Consider the following 15,621-nt stretch of genomic DNA (forward strand, 5'->3'; position numbering starts at 1 on the left):
GGCTATGTAAGTGCATCTCTCGCAGGTTGTAGTGTTGGGTGGTAGGAGGAGAGGGTTGTCTGTGTACATGAGGCAATTGCTGCATTGCCCCAGTATGCCCAGGTTCACCAGGTGGCCAGGAAAAATCACCAGAAGCTGACCCTTGGACATGCCTGGTTTGGTGGGTTTTTTTTTTGTAAAGTACAAGTGCTGTTTTCCCTTACCTTAACAAGATACTTTGCAATTATAGGCTGTTTAGTGCCTACGATTAATCTCTCCTTATTAAGGAGAGATGAGTGCTTGTATCAGTTTGACTTCCTAGAGTTTTCCAGCAGGTTTTAAAGCAAGTGCTAGTCACAGGGATGCTTAAAGGTAAGATGAAAAAAATGGTTTATCCTAAACACTGCAGTGTGCACTAGAGAAGTTGGATGTGAAAGTAGGTAACTTAAGATGTTATGTGATCCTATCTCGCCTACATTCTGACTGATGGGTTCGGAGCCGATCCTCGGCTCCGACTCGGCACGCTGATGCCAAAGAGCGAAGTCTCTTATTGGCTGAGCTTACTATATCCCAGGATGCACCGCTACCAGTCCCCCAGATCTCGTTTGCCGCTAACAAGCAAAGACGTGGTCTTGAGCTGGCTGAGCTAAGTAGTGCTTTTTCACTTACTTTCCTGTCAGGAAATTCCTAAATCTTCAACAAAAAGCTGTTTTAACAGCTATCTTGTGCTTTTTGTGTTTGAGTGAGCATTTCTGTAAAGTTTTTGTGTAGTGAATGCGTTTGTTTCTGACTAGAGGTTCCCTTTGAGTTTAAGGGCCTTCCCCTGTCAGTCCGTTGTTGTTTAGTCCCTTTTTTATTTAGGGGCTTTTGGACCCCTTTGGTTATTCTTGTCTATTTGTGACAGCCTTTGTGTTAAAAAAAAAAAAAAAAAAAAAAAAAAAAAGAAGAGAAAAATTTTTTTCTGTCATTGTTAGTGTGTTTGGTTGACTAGTTACACTGAATTGGTTGCCATTATGTCTCAGGCTCCTAGGCCTTCAGGATTTAAAAAGTGCACTAAGTGCAGTTTTAAGATGTCGATCACAGATGACCACTCTCTCTGTGTGTACTGTTTGGGTGCCAAACATTTGCAGGAGTCCTGTAGTGTGTGTCACGCGTTTTCCTCGAGGGTCCTCCAAGAGAGGAAAAATAAACTTATTTTAAAAGGCCTTATTAAACCCTCATTTGAAGAGGCATTAGCTTCCTCTCCTTCTCCTGCTAAAAAGAAAAGGGCGTCGGCTCCGACCAGTCCGTCGGAACCGACCGCCAAAAAACATAGGCAGGCTTCTCCTTCGGCTCCACGGACTTCGGAGCCGAGGGCGGAACGGTCTGCCTCGATGCCTCCAGCCTCGACGACTCTGGGTTCGGAGCCGACGTCTGGGGCATCGAGAGGCGGGTCACCTTCATCGGCTCCACTGATCTCGGAGCCGATGAAGGTTGTCCGCTCAGACACTTCCTCCTCGATTGGTTTGGACATTCCTTCGGCGCCGATAATTGTCGAGTCGATTCGGAGCCGGTCCCCTAGTCCCTTGGAGCCGTTGGAGAGGCCTACTCGGACCCATTCGGTCTCTTCCAGGTCATCAAGGATGTCAGATTCGGACATAGACAGGGTGCTCCAAAGACTTTTCCAGTCCCCAGTCTTTCAGAAATTTGTTTCGGCTCCGACCCAATTGGCTTCGGAGCCGATAGCCCATTCCATTGCCATTCCTCCTCCGACCGCTTGGCTCCGTCGGAGCAGGTGCTGATGGAGCCAGTGAAGATCCTAGGGTCGGCTCCGACCCTTACTCCAACCCGGCCTTCGGGTCCGAGTTTGCACACGGACTTCTTCGGCCGGACCGGGGTGACGTTTGGGACCAATGCAGTCGGTTCCAAGCCTCCCTCTCGGTGCTTGACGCGGGACTTCCGTCTGCTATCATGGCTCCGGAGACTGGACCCTCCCAGGATTCTGGGGGTCCGGCCTTCAGAGCTATGAGGAGTGCCTTGGCCAAGTCTTCTTCGGCCATCTCTGCGGCTTTACCGGCACCTTCCCTGGGCATGGAGACTGGGTCTTTGGCAGTTCCCCTGTCTCTAGGCAGCGGAGCCCCGGGGCCTGAGGTTACCCCCACTGGGGGTTCCACTCCTCCTGAGGGTCTTTGGAGTTGTCTTCGGAGGAGCCCCCAAGGAAGAGATCGTGCAAGAGGAAGCACGTGGACTCCCCTGATGAGTCTCTTACATCGGACACTGATCTTGATGATGCGGAGGGGTCCCCAAAGTCGTCCTCGGATGATGTCTCATTTGCAGACATTCTAGAGATCCTCAAGCAACGAGGCGGCTGGAATTCCAAACCCCCCTCCGCTGATGAGTCGGTGTTCCTCAAGGCCTTCGGGGCTCAGCCCTCCGCCTCCTGGGTGTCTCCACCCTTCGACGAGCTCCTGGATTTGGTTTGTCGGAGGGCGTGGGAACATCCAGATACTGTGGAACCAGTGCCTTCTCGCCCTAACAAATTTTTGTCTGCCCCACCCGAGAAGGAGTTCTTAACGAAGGCGTGGCTGTAGATGCCATGGTGGTGGCATCTGCTACCCAGCAGGGCGTGGCAGAGGCTTCAACGTCCGTCCATCCTCCTAATAAGGAGTCTAGGAGCATGGACCGATACGGGAAGCGCACCCTGACTTCAGCGGCCTTTACTCTGAGGTCCCTGAATTATTTGGCACATTTCACCAGACTACAGAGGGATCTGGTCAAGGAGCTCTCAGACTCCTCTCAGGTAACCTACCTGAGCAGCTAGCCCAGTCGGTTAGCTCTCAGTTGGCTATCCTTACCTCGATTTCTAACTCGTCCATGAGGCTCATTTCATATACGGACGAAGGGGCGGGCAGAGCGGCAGGCACAGGCGTGGCTCTACGGAGACAAGCCTGGCTCCGTTTGTGTCATTTCGCGGAGGCCTTCAAGTCTTCCTTTGCCGACGCTCCCTTTGATGGGTCCTCTTTGTTTGGACCCAAGGTAAAAGACACTCTTACCCGCTGTGAGCAGGAGGGAAAGACTTTATCTGCCGTAGGAGCACGTTATTCCACTCCCTTTCGGCCTTATCCCAAGGCTAAAAGAGGAGGGAAGATGTGGTTCCACAAATCACAGAAATTCTTTCCTCAACAGCAGGAAGACTTCCCTTCCAGAGGCAGAGGACGGGGAAATTTTTCTGGGAGACGCCGTCCCAGAGGCGGCAGAGGCCCCCGCAACACTGGAGACCGCGAGTCCTTTCGTGGCTCTTCAGCCTCCCACACTCCATGAGGGATTGCCCGGCTGTGCTGCTCCGGAGCCAGTCGGGTGCCGTTTTGCCAAGCACCTAAAAGCCTGGGAGTCTATTACTCAGGGCAGATGGGTGCTTCGGATTATTGCCGGAGGTTACACCATTCCCTTCACACACTCACCCCCACCGTCCAAAAAAATCCCGGACCCACCACCCAGTCAAAGGGAAATTGCTGCCGTAGAAGCTTCAAAGCTGCTAGAAAAAGGAGTCATCCAGCCGGTCCCCACAGACCAGATCGGATCCGGAAATTACTCAAGGTTCTTTTTAGTGCCAAAAAAGACAGGGGACCTGAGACCCATTTTGGATCTCAGCAAACTAAACCAGTCCGTCATGAAGTCCAAATTCCGAATGGTCACTTTACAATCCATTCTCCCATTGTTGGAGAAAGATGTTTGGATGTGCTCCATAGATCTCAAGGACGCCTATTATCACATACCGATACATCAGGCGTCCAGGAGGTATCTGCGCTTCAGCCTGGGAGACAGTCATTTCCAATTTTGTGCTCTGCCCTTTGGTCTCACCACAGCCCCCAGGGTGTTCACCAAGTGTTTGGCAGTAGTGACTGCTCACCTGAGGAGTCTCTGATTCCAAGTGTTTCCCTATCTGGACGACTGGCTCCTGACTGCCACCACCAGGCATCTACTACTAGAGAACCTACAAGCCACCATCTCCCTGGGTGATTCCCTGGGAATTACATTCAACTGGTCAAAGTCTGTCTTGCTGCCTTCTCAGCGCATAAGATTCATAGGAGCAGAGATAGACTCAAAATTAATGCGAATCTTCCTTCCTACCGAAAGGATACAAACATTACAAGATCAAGTCCGAGCCCTGCTTCTAAGATCCAAAGCCCCAGCCAGGATGGTCCTGCAACTTTTAGGTTCAATGTCTGCCACGGTTCTCCTAGTTCCTCTGGCAAGATTGCACATGAGGATTCTTCAGTGGCTGTTATCGACACAATGGTCTTTTCAGGATCTCCCCCTCAATCATCACATACTGATTACAGAAACGTGCAAACAGGACCTCCGCTGGTGGCTTCTGCCATCCAATCTGAATCAGGGAAGACCTTTTGTTATACCCCCTCCAGTGGCCACCTTGACAACGGATGCCTCCCAGACGGGGTGGGGGGGGCATTGTCTGGGCAGGTCAGTTCAAGGTTCTTGGCTTCCCAACGAAACATCTCTCCATATCAATGTGTTGGAAATGAGGGCTGTACTTCTGTCCCTACAAGCCCTCCACAAGTTTCTCCCTCAAGGCATTATCGCCATCCACACAGACAACATGTCGGTGGTCTGGTATCTAAACAAACAAGGAGGGACCAGATCTTACCCCTTTGCAGAGAGGCCATGAGGGTGTGGGAATGGGCAGTGGCTACCAAGCGCTTCCTGGTAGCGACCCACATTCCAGGAAAATCCAATGTATTGGCAGACAGACTGAGCAGGACTATTCTCTCTCCTCACGAGTGGTCTCTGAACGAAACAGTAGCAGCTCAGATTTTCAAAAGATGGGGGATTCCGTGCTGCGACCTGTTTGCAACACCACAAAACACGAAGTGCAAAAGGTTCTTTTCCTTGACCCCGCGTCAAGGGGAGGCAGCTACGGATGCTCTAGTCCAACCTTGGCCAACAGGACTGCTTTATGCTTTCCCTCCGATTCCACTCCTCCCCAAAGTCATCCAGAAAGCTTCCCAATTGGGGTCCACAATGATTCTAATTGCTCCGTACTGGCCTCGCCAGGTATGGTTCCCCTACCTACGGAAATATGCTCTGGACGGTCCTTGGTTCTTGGATCTAACTCTGGACCTTCTGATTCATCAGTCGGGACAACAGCACCAGTCCCTTCACACTTTGAAATTAACAGCTTGGCTCCTCCACTTCCGACTTTAGTCAGAAATCACAACTTGGACCCGGAAGTTATTCGCATTTTATCTTCAGCCCACAAACCCACCACTAAGAAATTGTATCTCAGTAAGTGGAAGAGGTTTGCTATCTGGGCTCAACTCAGAGGCTTAGACCCTATTACTGCCCCGATACCAGAGGTCTTGAAATTTTTAACATCCTTGTTTAATCAAGGATCTTCAGTCTCTACTATTAAAGTCCAACTAGCAGCTATCTCCAAATTTCACAAATCCATAGACCCACCGTTGATGAGCAGCAGATTATGTAAAACTTTCATTAAAGGTGCTGTGCTTTTAAGACCCCCAGTTTTTCATCCTGCGCCTCCGTGGGATCTTGATTTGGTACTTCGTGCCTTAACATCTTCTCCCTTTGAACCAGCTGCTACATGTGAGTTGAAATATCTGTCTTGGAAAACTGCCTTCTTAATTGCAATTACTTCTGCAAGAAGAGTTTCAGAACTTCAAGCCCTATCTATCAAACCACCGTACTTGATTTTTCACAAGGATAGAGTATCACTTAGACCTAATCCATCTTTTGTCCCAAAAGTTTGCTCTAATCTCTGTCTCCAACAATCTTTAGAGCTACCAGTTTTCTTTCCAAAATTTTCAAACAAAGCGGAATTACACCTTCCATACGTTGGATGTTCACAGGCAATTACGCTTCTGTCTAGATAGGACTCAGCAAATTCGGAAAACAGATCAATTGTTTGTGTCCTTTTCAGATAATAAACTGGGTAAAACCATCACTAAAGCTACTATTGCCAAATGGATCAGAGATTGCATAACTCAAGCTTATTCCTCTTCAAATAAGCAACTTACAACATCTGTCAAAGCTCACTCTACTAGAGCTATGGCTACCTCTATTGCATTCCATTCCAAGCTCGCTATTTCTGAAATTTGTGCTGCGGCTACTTGGTCCAACCCGCACACTTTCATTTCCCACTATAAATTGGATGTGGCATCTAAAGGACGAGCATCATTTGGTTCCACGGTACTCAGGAGTGTTTTCCAGTGAGCCACCCAGGATTTAGGTGCTAGGGACGCTGTCCCATCAGTCAGAATGTAGGCGAGATAGGATCACATAACATCTTTTAGTTATGCACTCACCATAACTTCAGATGTTTGGGATCCATCTCGCCTACATTCCTAATACCCACCCTCCTTCCCCCTGCCTTGGAGATCAGAAGAGATTGAACGGTTTGGGTTCTACTGTTTTATATCTTGTATCATCTGTCAATGTTATATAAGCAGTGCATGTATGCGGACAAACTAGATCTGGGGGACTGGTAGCGGTGCATCCTGGGATATAGTAAGCTCAGCCAATAAGAGACTTCGCTCTTTGGCATAAGCGTGCCGAGTCGGAGCCGAGGATCGGCTCCGAACCCATCAGTCAGAATGTAGGCGAGATGGATCCCAAACATCTGAAGTTATGGTGAGTACATAACTAAAAGTTTTACCTGTCTAAAAAGTTAAGTTTTAGTGGAGAGTCACTATTTTTGAAATGGCAAGATAGATTGAAAGGGGGTGGTCACTTGTATTCTGGTACTATGGAATACAGTACGATGGCCAATACATTTAAATAGTTGAAGGGGACCGATTTCACAAAATGATAATTTTGTGCTTACTCACACAAGCATGTAAAACAGAGAGGAAATGAGATATATGGTCAGATTAACATAAGGGGAAGGCAACTAGAAAGACAGTGGTGGTTAAGATCACTACAGTAACCAGGTGGGAGAGTGGGGAAAAAAATTTCTGCCTGACTCACCAGAGACAGAGCTGTGGTCTCTTTTTAAGTTTTAATATGCAGTTAAAAGCAGAATAATCATTGTTAATTGATGAAGAATGCATTTTGGCAGCCAGGAAAATGGTCAAAACAAAATTTTGTTTAGACAAATAATTTGACTTAAAATAACGAGTGGTTTGTTCAGATATTGCTGATGAGTTTCTATTTTAGTGTCTTAATTCTGTTGAGGTGGTCAATTTCTCAAAATTAAAGCCTTTATGACTTTCTCTTTTAGGGTGGAATTGCCTTTGTAGCAATTAAGGGAGCACTGAAAGTATACTTCAAGCAGCAGCAGTATCTAATTCAAGCCAACCGGAGAATCCTTAACTATGTGGATCAGAGGCCAGGGGATGAAGAAGCAATGCCTCCTGTAGACAATGAAGATAGTGGCAATGAGGGAAATTAAGATGCTTAGGTGGTCATTGTGTTAAATTCTGTCCTATTGTGCTGGTTCCTTTTGATTTTGTTGCATTGTTGTTCTTCAGTATCATTGGAAAATGGAGTGCTTGCTTCTGAAAAAAAAAATGTGAAGGCACATTTTTGCGCCCTGTCACTCTTGTTCTAAACTTATTGCAGCAGGAACTTTAAAGTGTTGACTTGGACAGCCACATGATGCTAGCAGCCCAGATGATTTTAGCCTTCAGCAGGTAAGAAAGAGGGCTTACTTAACAGAATCTGGCTTCTTAGTGTGGGAGAGTGGTATTCTGCAGTTATTCAAGAGCCTAGTGCACAATTTAAGTGACTGCATTGTTCTAGTCCAGAGTCTTATAAAGTACTGTAACCTGAACACAGCTGATGTTTATGTGGAAGTAGTGTGAATCTCAGGCTGAAAACTCTACCTTGATTGGTTTATGTGGAAGTAGGGGATTCTCCAAAGTAACAGAAAAACATACATTGTTAAATACCCTGTTTGAAGTCATTATTGCAGTATTTTTAATCATATATATTTTTTTCTGCTGACATCTGGCTGGGGTACCAAAGTTTTACCTTGCTGAGGAGCTGCATCCTATGGTTCAGCTTGTATGCATTGAAGTATATAGGCGGACATATGCACAAGTTCCTCAGACTATTTCACCGCCAGCCTGAAAGCAGGTCTCCCATCATTCAGCTTGATCTGTGTTGGGTCGTTGGTACCATTACTTCCCTTGTTTGTTCCCGTTAGGGAACCTTCCTTTTTGTATTTTTGACTGCGTGTAAAGTTTTTGTTGGGTGTCTGTTAAGAGTGGTATGTATGAGTGTGGTAGGCAGATTCCATACAAGGACTTGCACACTAAGTGCCTTTTTATTTAGGCCCCAAACACCACTACAAATTCTGCTCTGTCTGCCAGCTGTTTGTTCAAAAAAAACATTAGGGCAAGGCTTTTCTCCTTTAACATGTTCCTTGAAACACAGCATCTAAAACATCTGTCCCAAGCAAGGATGGCAGAATCCCCAGCACCTGATGCCACCCTTCTGCCTAAGAAACTCAAGAAGACCGTGAGATGGTTTGCAGTCTGACATCCAAGTCAGATGTACCTGCTGAGCTTTCAGAACTTGACATCCGAGTCAGACGTCAGATATCCTCTCAGTTGATCACTACCAAAACCCCGTTGGAGGCCGGTGTTGCTCCTGAGACCTTGCAGACTCTGGGTACCGTGGAAGTATCACACGTAATCATTCCAGGGGGACCATACAGAGTCCTTCAAATCCTAGTCTGGGAAGAGGTCCTAGGTACTCTGAAGTACACCAAGGGTCCAAAGCTCCAAGATTTGTTTAAGCGGAAGTTAACCTAAAAAAAAAAAACAAAAACTATAGACATGTGACCTCCCCTACAGTTTCTAAGGAAAAATAATAGATTGACTTCTCCCGGGGCTTATATAAAGCTGTCATGGTTCTGAAGCCTCCTTTTTTGACTCCACTGCCTCAGTTCACTCAAGTACATAACCAAGATTCTTCCTGTGAAGAGGAGCAATCTGTAGACTCTGATCATTCTCTGAATTACTCCTCACAAACACATTCTTTAGCACAGCTCTCCTTGGATGACAGGGGCTCCCTTTCTCCAGATTCTGCCATTTAGAAAGCCTCTTGTGAAGAAACTATTCAAAACATGATGAGGCACTTTGAATAGCAATCAAAGCAGATCTGTGATGTACAAAAAAAGTACGAATAGCCTTCTGGAAATGGGCACACCAGCTCCTTCTCCAGACCCTCCAGTGCTAAAGACATATCAGGCCGTCTTCCAGTCAGCATGTTCATTTCCTGATTCACCACCACCAGCACCTAAAAGACCTGATAGATTCTATAAGGTACCTGATGAACTGAAATACCTGTATGAGTCTTGTTTCTGAACCCTGTTGCTGTATCTCCTTGGGTAAACCATCTAAGTTGCTCTCCAGTGCTAACGCCATTCACACTGACAAGGGTAGTAGGGCTATGGCTAGGTGGGGAAAGAGGGTCTACACCTCCTCCACCCTAGCATTCAAAGCTATTAACTACCAGACACAAATGACTAAGTACTTGCCTCTGTACTACAGTATTTACATAGTTATGTCAGACCGACAGTCAGTGGATTTTAAGCAGCAAATACAGACCTTAACTGTCTCAAGCTACATAAATAGCCAGACACAGCATGATATGCAGTTATCATGCTGTGGATGCTATTTCCAGGACTGCTGCCACAAACTCAGCATCAGATGATATGCATGGCTGTGTAGCTGCTCCATAACTAAGGACTTCAAATCTAAAATACTAGATTTGTCTTTAGGCAAAGATCTCTTGTTTGGTCTATAGGCTGCCAGTCTCTACAAAGCCCTACTAGAGCAAGGCAGGACTATGAAAGACTGTAGGCACATTCTACTTTCTACAGTCGTAGATACCATAGAAACTACCCATCCAATTTCACTTCTTTTGTTAAGAAAGACCCTAGGTTAACTCACAAACAAAGAAAAATACCAAGAAAAAGATTTCCAGACAAACCACATAGGGGAACTTCCTTCAAGGAGGTGTCCCTTTGGAAGCAAAAACCTGTGACTACCTTCTCCACTACCCCACCCCTGCCCTATACCCCTCCATCCAAAAGACTTACTCTGTCTTTCTTCTCTTGGGAAATGGTAACTATAGACAAATGGGTTGTGACTATCATCAAATAAGGCTGTGCCCATGTCTTAGGAAAGCATTTCATCTCTAAAGGGCATGCCTCTTCCGTCTGTCAACCAGGTTCCATAGCTAAATCCTGTTATTCAGGACTTTTACTAGATCAGGGCTCCATAGAAAGGGGGCCAAATCCCTTCAAGGGAAAAAGGCTTCTATTCCAGAATCTTTCTGGTACCGAAGGGAAGGAAGGACAGTGGAGAACCTTTCTTTCCACCCTCCTGCCTTTCATTCTTCCTCACTTCTTTTTTGTATCCCTAGATTTAGGATGCCTACCTTCACATTTGACCCTCCTGCAGAAAATTCCTCTGATTCATCTCCGTCTCTTCACATTTTCAGTTTACTGCTTTGCCCAAGGGTTCTTACAGTGTGTCTAGCTCCAGTGGTGATTTACTACTGCTCACAGGCAATTCAGATTTTTCTCTTACTTGGATGACCTACTGATCCAAGCTCTCTCCACAGACATCCTCGTCGAGCATGTATGTTATGTGGTATATCCCCTGACAATACTGGGATTCACAGTCATCTTCAAAAAATCCAATCTCAAACCCTCTCATGACCTAGTTTTTATGGGTTGCAAACTAGGGGGACTCAAAATGCATGCCTTCCTTCCTCAGTAAAAAGTTCACAGTCTAGCCAGCTTCTTCCAACACCTTTACTTAATGTCACACTGCACAGCCTCGGATATCCTCTGGGATTTGAGTTTCATGGCAGCTACCATCCCAGTGCTTCCTCTGGCCAGACTGCACATGAAAAAAAAATTGTGTGATACTTGAAATCTGTGTGGTCCCCACATTCACACCCCCTGGATACCCTGATCCCTCTTTTAACTTGCCTCAAAAAGGAGTTGCTCTGGTGGGAAAAACAGGTCATGCTCAATCCCGGTCTTCTTTCATCCTAGCTCCACCCAGCTAAGTTATTCACACAGATGCCTCAGTCAGGGCATGGGGGGCGTGGACAGGATCGCACAGAGTGCAGGGGCGATAGCCGCCTTCTCTCTGGAAGGAGCACTTCAACGTAAGACAAATGAGAGCTCTTCTGCAAGCTCTGCAGGTCTTCTCCCACCTATGGAAAACAAGCATACTCTTGGTGTACACCATCAACACCACAGTCATATGGTATTTAAACAAACAGGAAGGCACAAGGTCTTATCAACTGTGCAGGCTAGTAGAGGAAGCATGATACCTAGCCATGCAAATTAACATAACTTTGAGAGAGGCATGCATTCTCTTTCAAGAGAATGTGATGGCAGACTCTTAATTGGGTCCTTGGAGGACTGTCATGAATGGACCCTGAGCAGATAGGTCTTCAAAACAATCCTGCACTAGTTGGGCATACCACCAATAGGCCTTTTTGCTTCCCCAAAAAAATCTCTCTGCATTAGAATCCCTTCACCCTTAGCCTCAAGGACAGATGCCTTCTGTTTTCAGTGGTCAATGAGGTTATGTATGCCTACCCTCCTCTGCCACTTCAAAGAGTTCTTCTAAAAGACCAAAAGGAAGCTCCAAAACATCTATGTCTGGCCCTGTACTGACCAAGACAACACTGATTTTCACTCCTACTCCACCTGTCCAAAGGAAACTACTGGAAGATACTGCTGTAACCGAACATGGCCACTCAACAGCAAGGTGTGCTTCAGTATCTCACTGCATTGTTTCTCAGTCTCACTCTGTGGATGATGGGTTTCTGTTCCCTAAAAGGCGCATCATCTCTGAGGAGCTTTTACAGGTTTTACAGGAAGCTAGAAAACCTGTTATCAGAAAAATCATACACAGTTGTGGAAAAGATTTTCTATTTGGTACCACAAACACAGCCAGGATCCATTGTCGTTTAGTATCTCTGCAAACTATTAGTTCAATTTGGCCTTCTCTTAAAGCCCATCTGCCTGCCATTAATGCCTGCTTGTCTTTTGTCCCTTTTTTGTGTCCAAAATGGAGGTCAAACTTTTCTTGAGGGAAGCCTTCCATCTTAAACCTCCAAGAAAACCTACTTCTCCCTGGGATATCAACTTTGTGCTAGAAAAACTTACATTGCCCCCCTATTCAAGCCAGCAACATCTGCCACTCTAAAGTTCTGCACCTGAAAAAGTATTCTATTTGCTCATACCTCTGTTCACAGAGTGTCTGAACTTCAAGCATTCAAGGCTGTTCCACCTTTTCTCCTTTTCCAAAGGGACAGGGTGACTCTTAGGCCCATTCTTTCTTTCATGCATAAGGTAGTGAATGAACTGTTCCTCAGTTAAGCTGTTCACCTATCTTCCTGTTTTCCCAATCCCCAGAACAGAAAGGGGGAGAAAGACTTCTACTTTCTAGATATTCGCATGCAGCTGAAGTTATACTTGGACAAAGCAAAAACTATAAGAAAAACTGACCCAACTGTGTGTTTCCTTCATGGATTCCAAGCTGGGCCAGCGGGTTTCAAAGGAAACTGTTGCATCCTTGCTATCAAAAGCCATCTCTTTCTGCTATATACACATTATGGTAAATCATTGCTTTTCTGCCCAAAGGCAGTGGCCTCTTCTGGTTCTCTGCACAAGGGTGTTGATATCAGGTCTATCTGGGAAGCTGCCATATGGTCCTCGATATACATTTTCACCAGACGCTGCAAGGTTGATGCTTTGTCTATCCTGTCTGGGATCCTGGAAAGCTCATCTTCCCATTCGCCAACTTTTTTGTACCTCCTTCATCTCTGGGGAGTCACCCATATATTAAGAATACTGCAACAGTGATTTCAGTCGGGGTGTAGTACATTTGTGTAAGAAAGTATCATGACCATAGATGTCCTGCTGATCACTGTTGAGTTTTCCTTCCCCTCTTCTCTTTCTCTGCTCTAACTTTACTCTTCCCCTCAGTTGTAAGCTATCACCTATATCCTGCTGTTGGGGGGGTTTACTTGCCTGTTCGAGCTGCTCCCCTTCTAGTTGGAAGTCTCCTGTCTCATTAGTCTTCAGGACGCTGGCTTGGAGATAGTCTGAAGAACTTGTGTGTACGTCCGCTTATATACCTGGACATATAAGAGCTGAAGATATGCTCGGACATATGCCCTCAGGAGGGTAAGTCTTTGGTACCCCAGCTGGTTATCAGTGGACAAAAACCTACATGTTAAGAATACTGCAACGTAGGACATCTGCTCTTATAGTAAGTTCTTACACAGCTGTACTTTCTGTTTCTTCAAATAGTATGTATAGAGATATGTGCGTGTGTACATGAGTGCTTGTATGCATTTGTGTGCCGTTGAAGTTTCTGCTGAATGCAGTTAAGGATCATATGCAGAGGTCTGCTTTGTAGATTTTCCTTTTGCCTCATTGTAATGATGTATGTATAAGTTGGTGTTACATAAGAAATGCTATCAAAAAATTTTGTAATGATAAAAAAAAAAAAAGTTAATATTTTTCTCCATCTGTTGTGCATGACATTTTATGTCTTTGGCCCTGGAATTGTCGTATTCTTTTGTGGCATGGTTATCATTTCGTAGGTGTCACCTACATTTGGTCCCCTGATCAGTATTTTTTTTTTCTAATTATCATAATTGTTATAGAAAGTAAAACAGTTATGGATAATCTCTGATGTATAGTTTAAGACACAATGGGTTAAAATAACACCAGTTTTGATGTTTTTGTAGCATGCCAGCAAAACAAACTTAATACAGCTGTCACAACAATGCGTCTCACAAATTGAAGTGAATGATCTCTGTTATCTCTTCTGGACCATAAGCATTTAAGCAGAGAAAATTTTCAAAACCTGTCATTAAACTGTTTGCACTTTTTTTTCTGGGGAGGTGCCACTCTGTTTGAGGTACAAAATATATGGGGAGGTCCACTTACTCACTTCTTGCGTATATAGGGTTGTAGTCAGTGAATTCAATTTTGTACTCAGAGATGCTTGTTGCTGTGCCCAATTTACCTGTTTTTTAAAAAAATGGTCATATCGCTCAAGCTGTTGCCCACCTCCATATGCACACAACTTAGTGTCACATTTTCAGCTGCTCAGTTAAAAACTATTAAGACATATTGTTTATAGATTGCAATCCTTTCTGTAAGCAAGCATTGATCTAGATGGTTTTAGACATAATATGGCTTGATAAATCCCTAATGTTTCCAACATAATCAGAAAAGAATTTGTAGTCTTTAGAGTGCAAAAAGTATGCCTGGCTACACCCTTGTCTGCAAGCCTCTACCAATCTACAATGCTTATTTTGGGTGATAAACTGTAGCGTAGTTACTACATTTTGTTCATAATATAGACAGAAATATTTACCTGTAATTCCGTCACTGTGTACCCGCAGTAAGTGAAGCATGCATTCAAAATTAGTCCATCTGTACAGAAAAAACACAAGCATTTATAATTTAGTGTTTTACTTTTAACAGTATTTTAATGGTGTTAGGAAGTGGATTGTTGCAGGGTTGCAGAACTTGGCACATGATTTTTAAGGGACAAACCAGGAGACCAGTATTAACTAGTCATATCTTAAGCACAATTATAATTCTTCACACTTTCTTGTTTGCTTTCGTTCAGGACATTGAAGTCCGTTTTGAAAGTAGTTAATGCCTGACAAGGAAATTACCATGAGTGCTGTACACATGAGTAGAGTGTGATAACATAATTTTGGTTTGTTGCAATATCTTTAATTTTGTATATTATCATTTCATATTGATAGCAATCCAAGGCACAAAAACTATATATACAGATTGGTTAGGTTAAAAGAGGTTCTAGAAAGAAGCAGGAGACATTATTTATTTTTCTCTTGGGTATCTTTTTCCAACCCATTTCACACACACACACACACACACACACACACACACACACACGTATGTATATATGTATATATATAATTTTTTTTACATAGAATGTCACTAATTTAAGACTGTTTAGGAAGGCAGAACAGAGTTTTAAATCCAGATAGATTCCAGTTTTTACTTCCACGTCTTTAATGATAGAAAGGTGAAGCAGATTTACTGCAGTTGCCCACTCTGAATTGTTGAGCTTAATGTTGTCCTCTTTAATCGTAAGATAGTCCTGGTGTTCTTAGGCAGATAACTATAGTTCACAATAAATTTAGGGCATGCCTTTAGAAAATTGACATAACTTGAAGGTTTAAGTATCTTATCCACTTCATTACAAGTCCGAATACTTCTACAAAGTTGTAGAATGGGAAGTTTTTATTTTAACTCCGAGATTATAATACCTTGGAATAATCTCCTTACGCTAACGTGATACAGTCTGCGTTGGTGTGTGTAAGTTGTGGGGGAGGAGCAGGGAGGAAAGCCCCACACCCAAAAATGCTGTAATGGTAGTACAGCAAGTTTTGAGATTTAGTTTTGTTTTTGAGTCTATTGTTATAGTTGTGAGACGCATTGGTGTGATAGCTGTGTTGTTTGTTTTGTTAGCATACTACAAAAACATCAAAATTGGTGTTATTTTAACCCATTGTGTCTTAAACTGTACATCAGAGATTATCCATAATTGTTTTTATTTATTGGAAAAAAGAAAAAATGATGTAGAAGAAAACTGATTG

General features: G+C 44.4%; 1 protein-coding gene across 1 annotated transcript in view; it reads left to right on the plus strand.

Moving 5' to 3' along the window:
- LOC122812106 (E3 ubiquitin-protein ligase MARCHF5-like) overlaps positions 1-14,893 on the plus strand; it is a 268,136-nt gene extending 253,243 nt beyond the window's left edge. The window contains exon 6 of the mRNA XM_044084388.1: positions 7,214-14,893. Within this exon, the coding sequence (XP_043940323.1) occupies positions 7,214-7,384 (171 nt within the window). The 3' untranslated portion in view covers positions 7,385-14,893. The remainder of the gene's footprint in view (positions 1-7,213) is intronic.
- Positions 14,894-15,621: the final 728 nt, after the last annotated feature.

Source organism: Protopterus annectens, chromosome 9.part0 (assembly GCF_019279795.1).
Source record: "Protopterus annectens isolate FY-2018-M chromosome 9.part0, PAN1.0, whole genome shotgun sequence".
Classification (NCBI taxonomy): Eukaryota; Metazoa; Chordata; order Ceratodontiformes; family Protopteridae; genus Protopterus; species Protopterus annectens.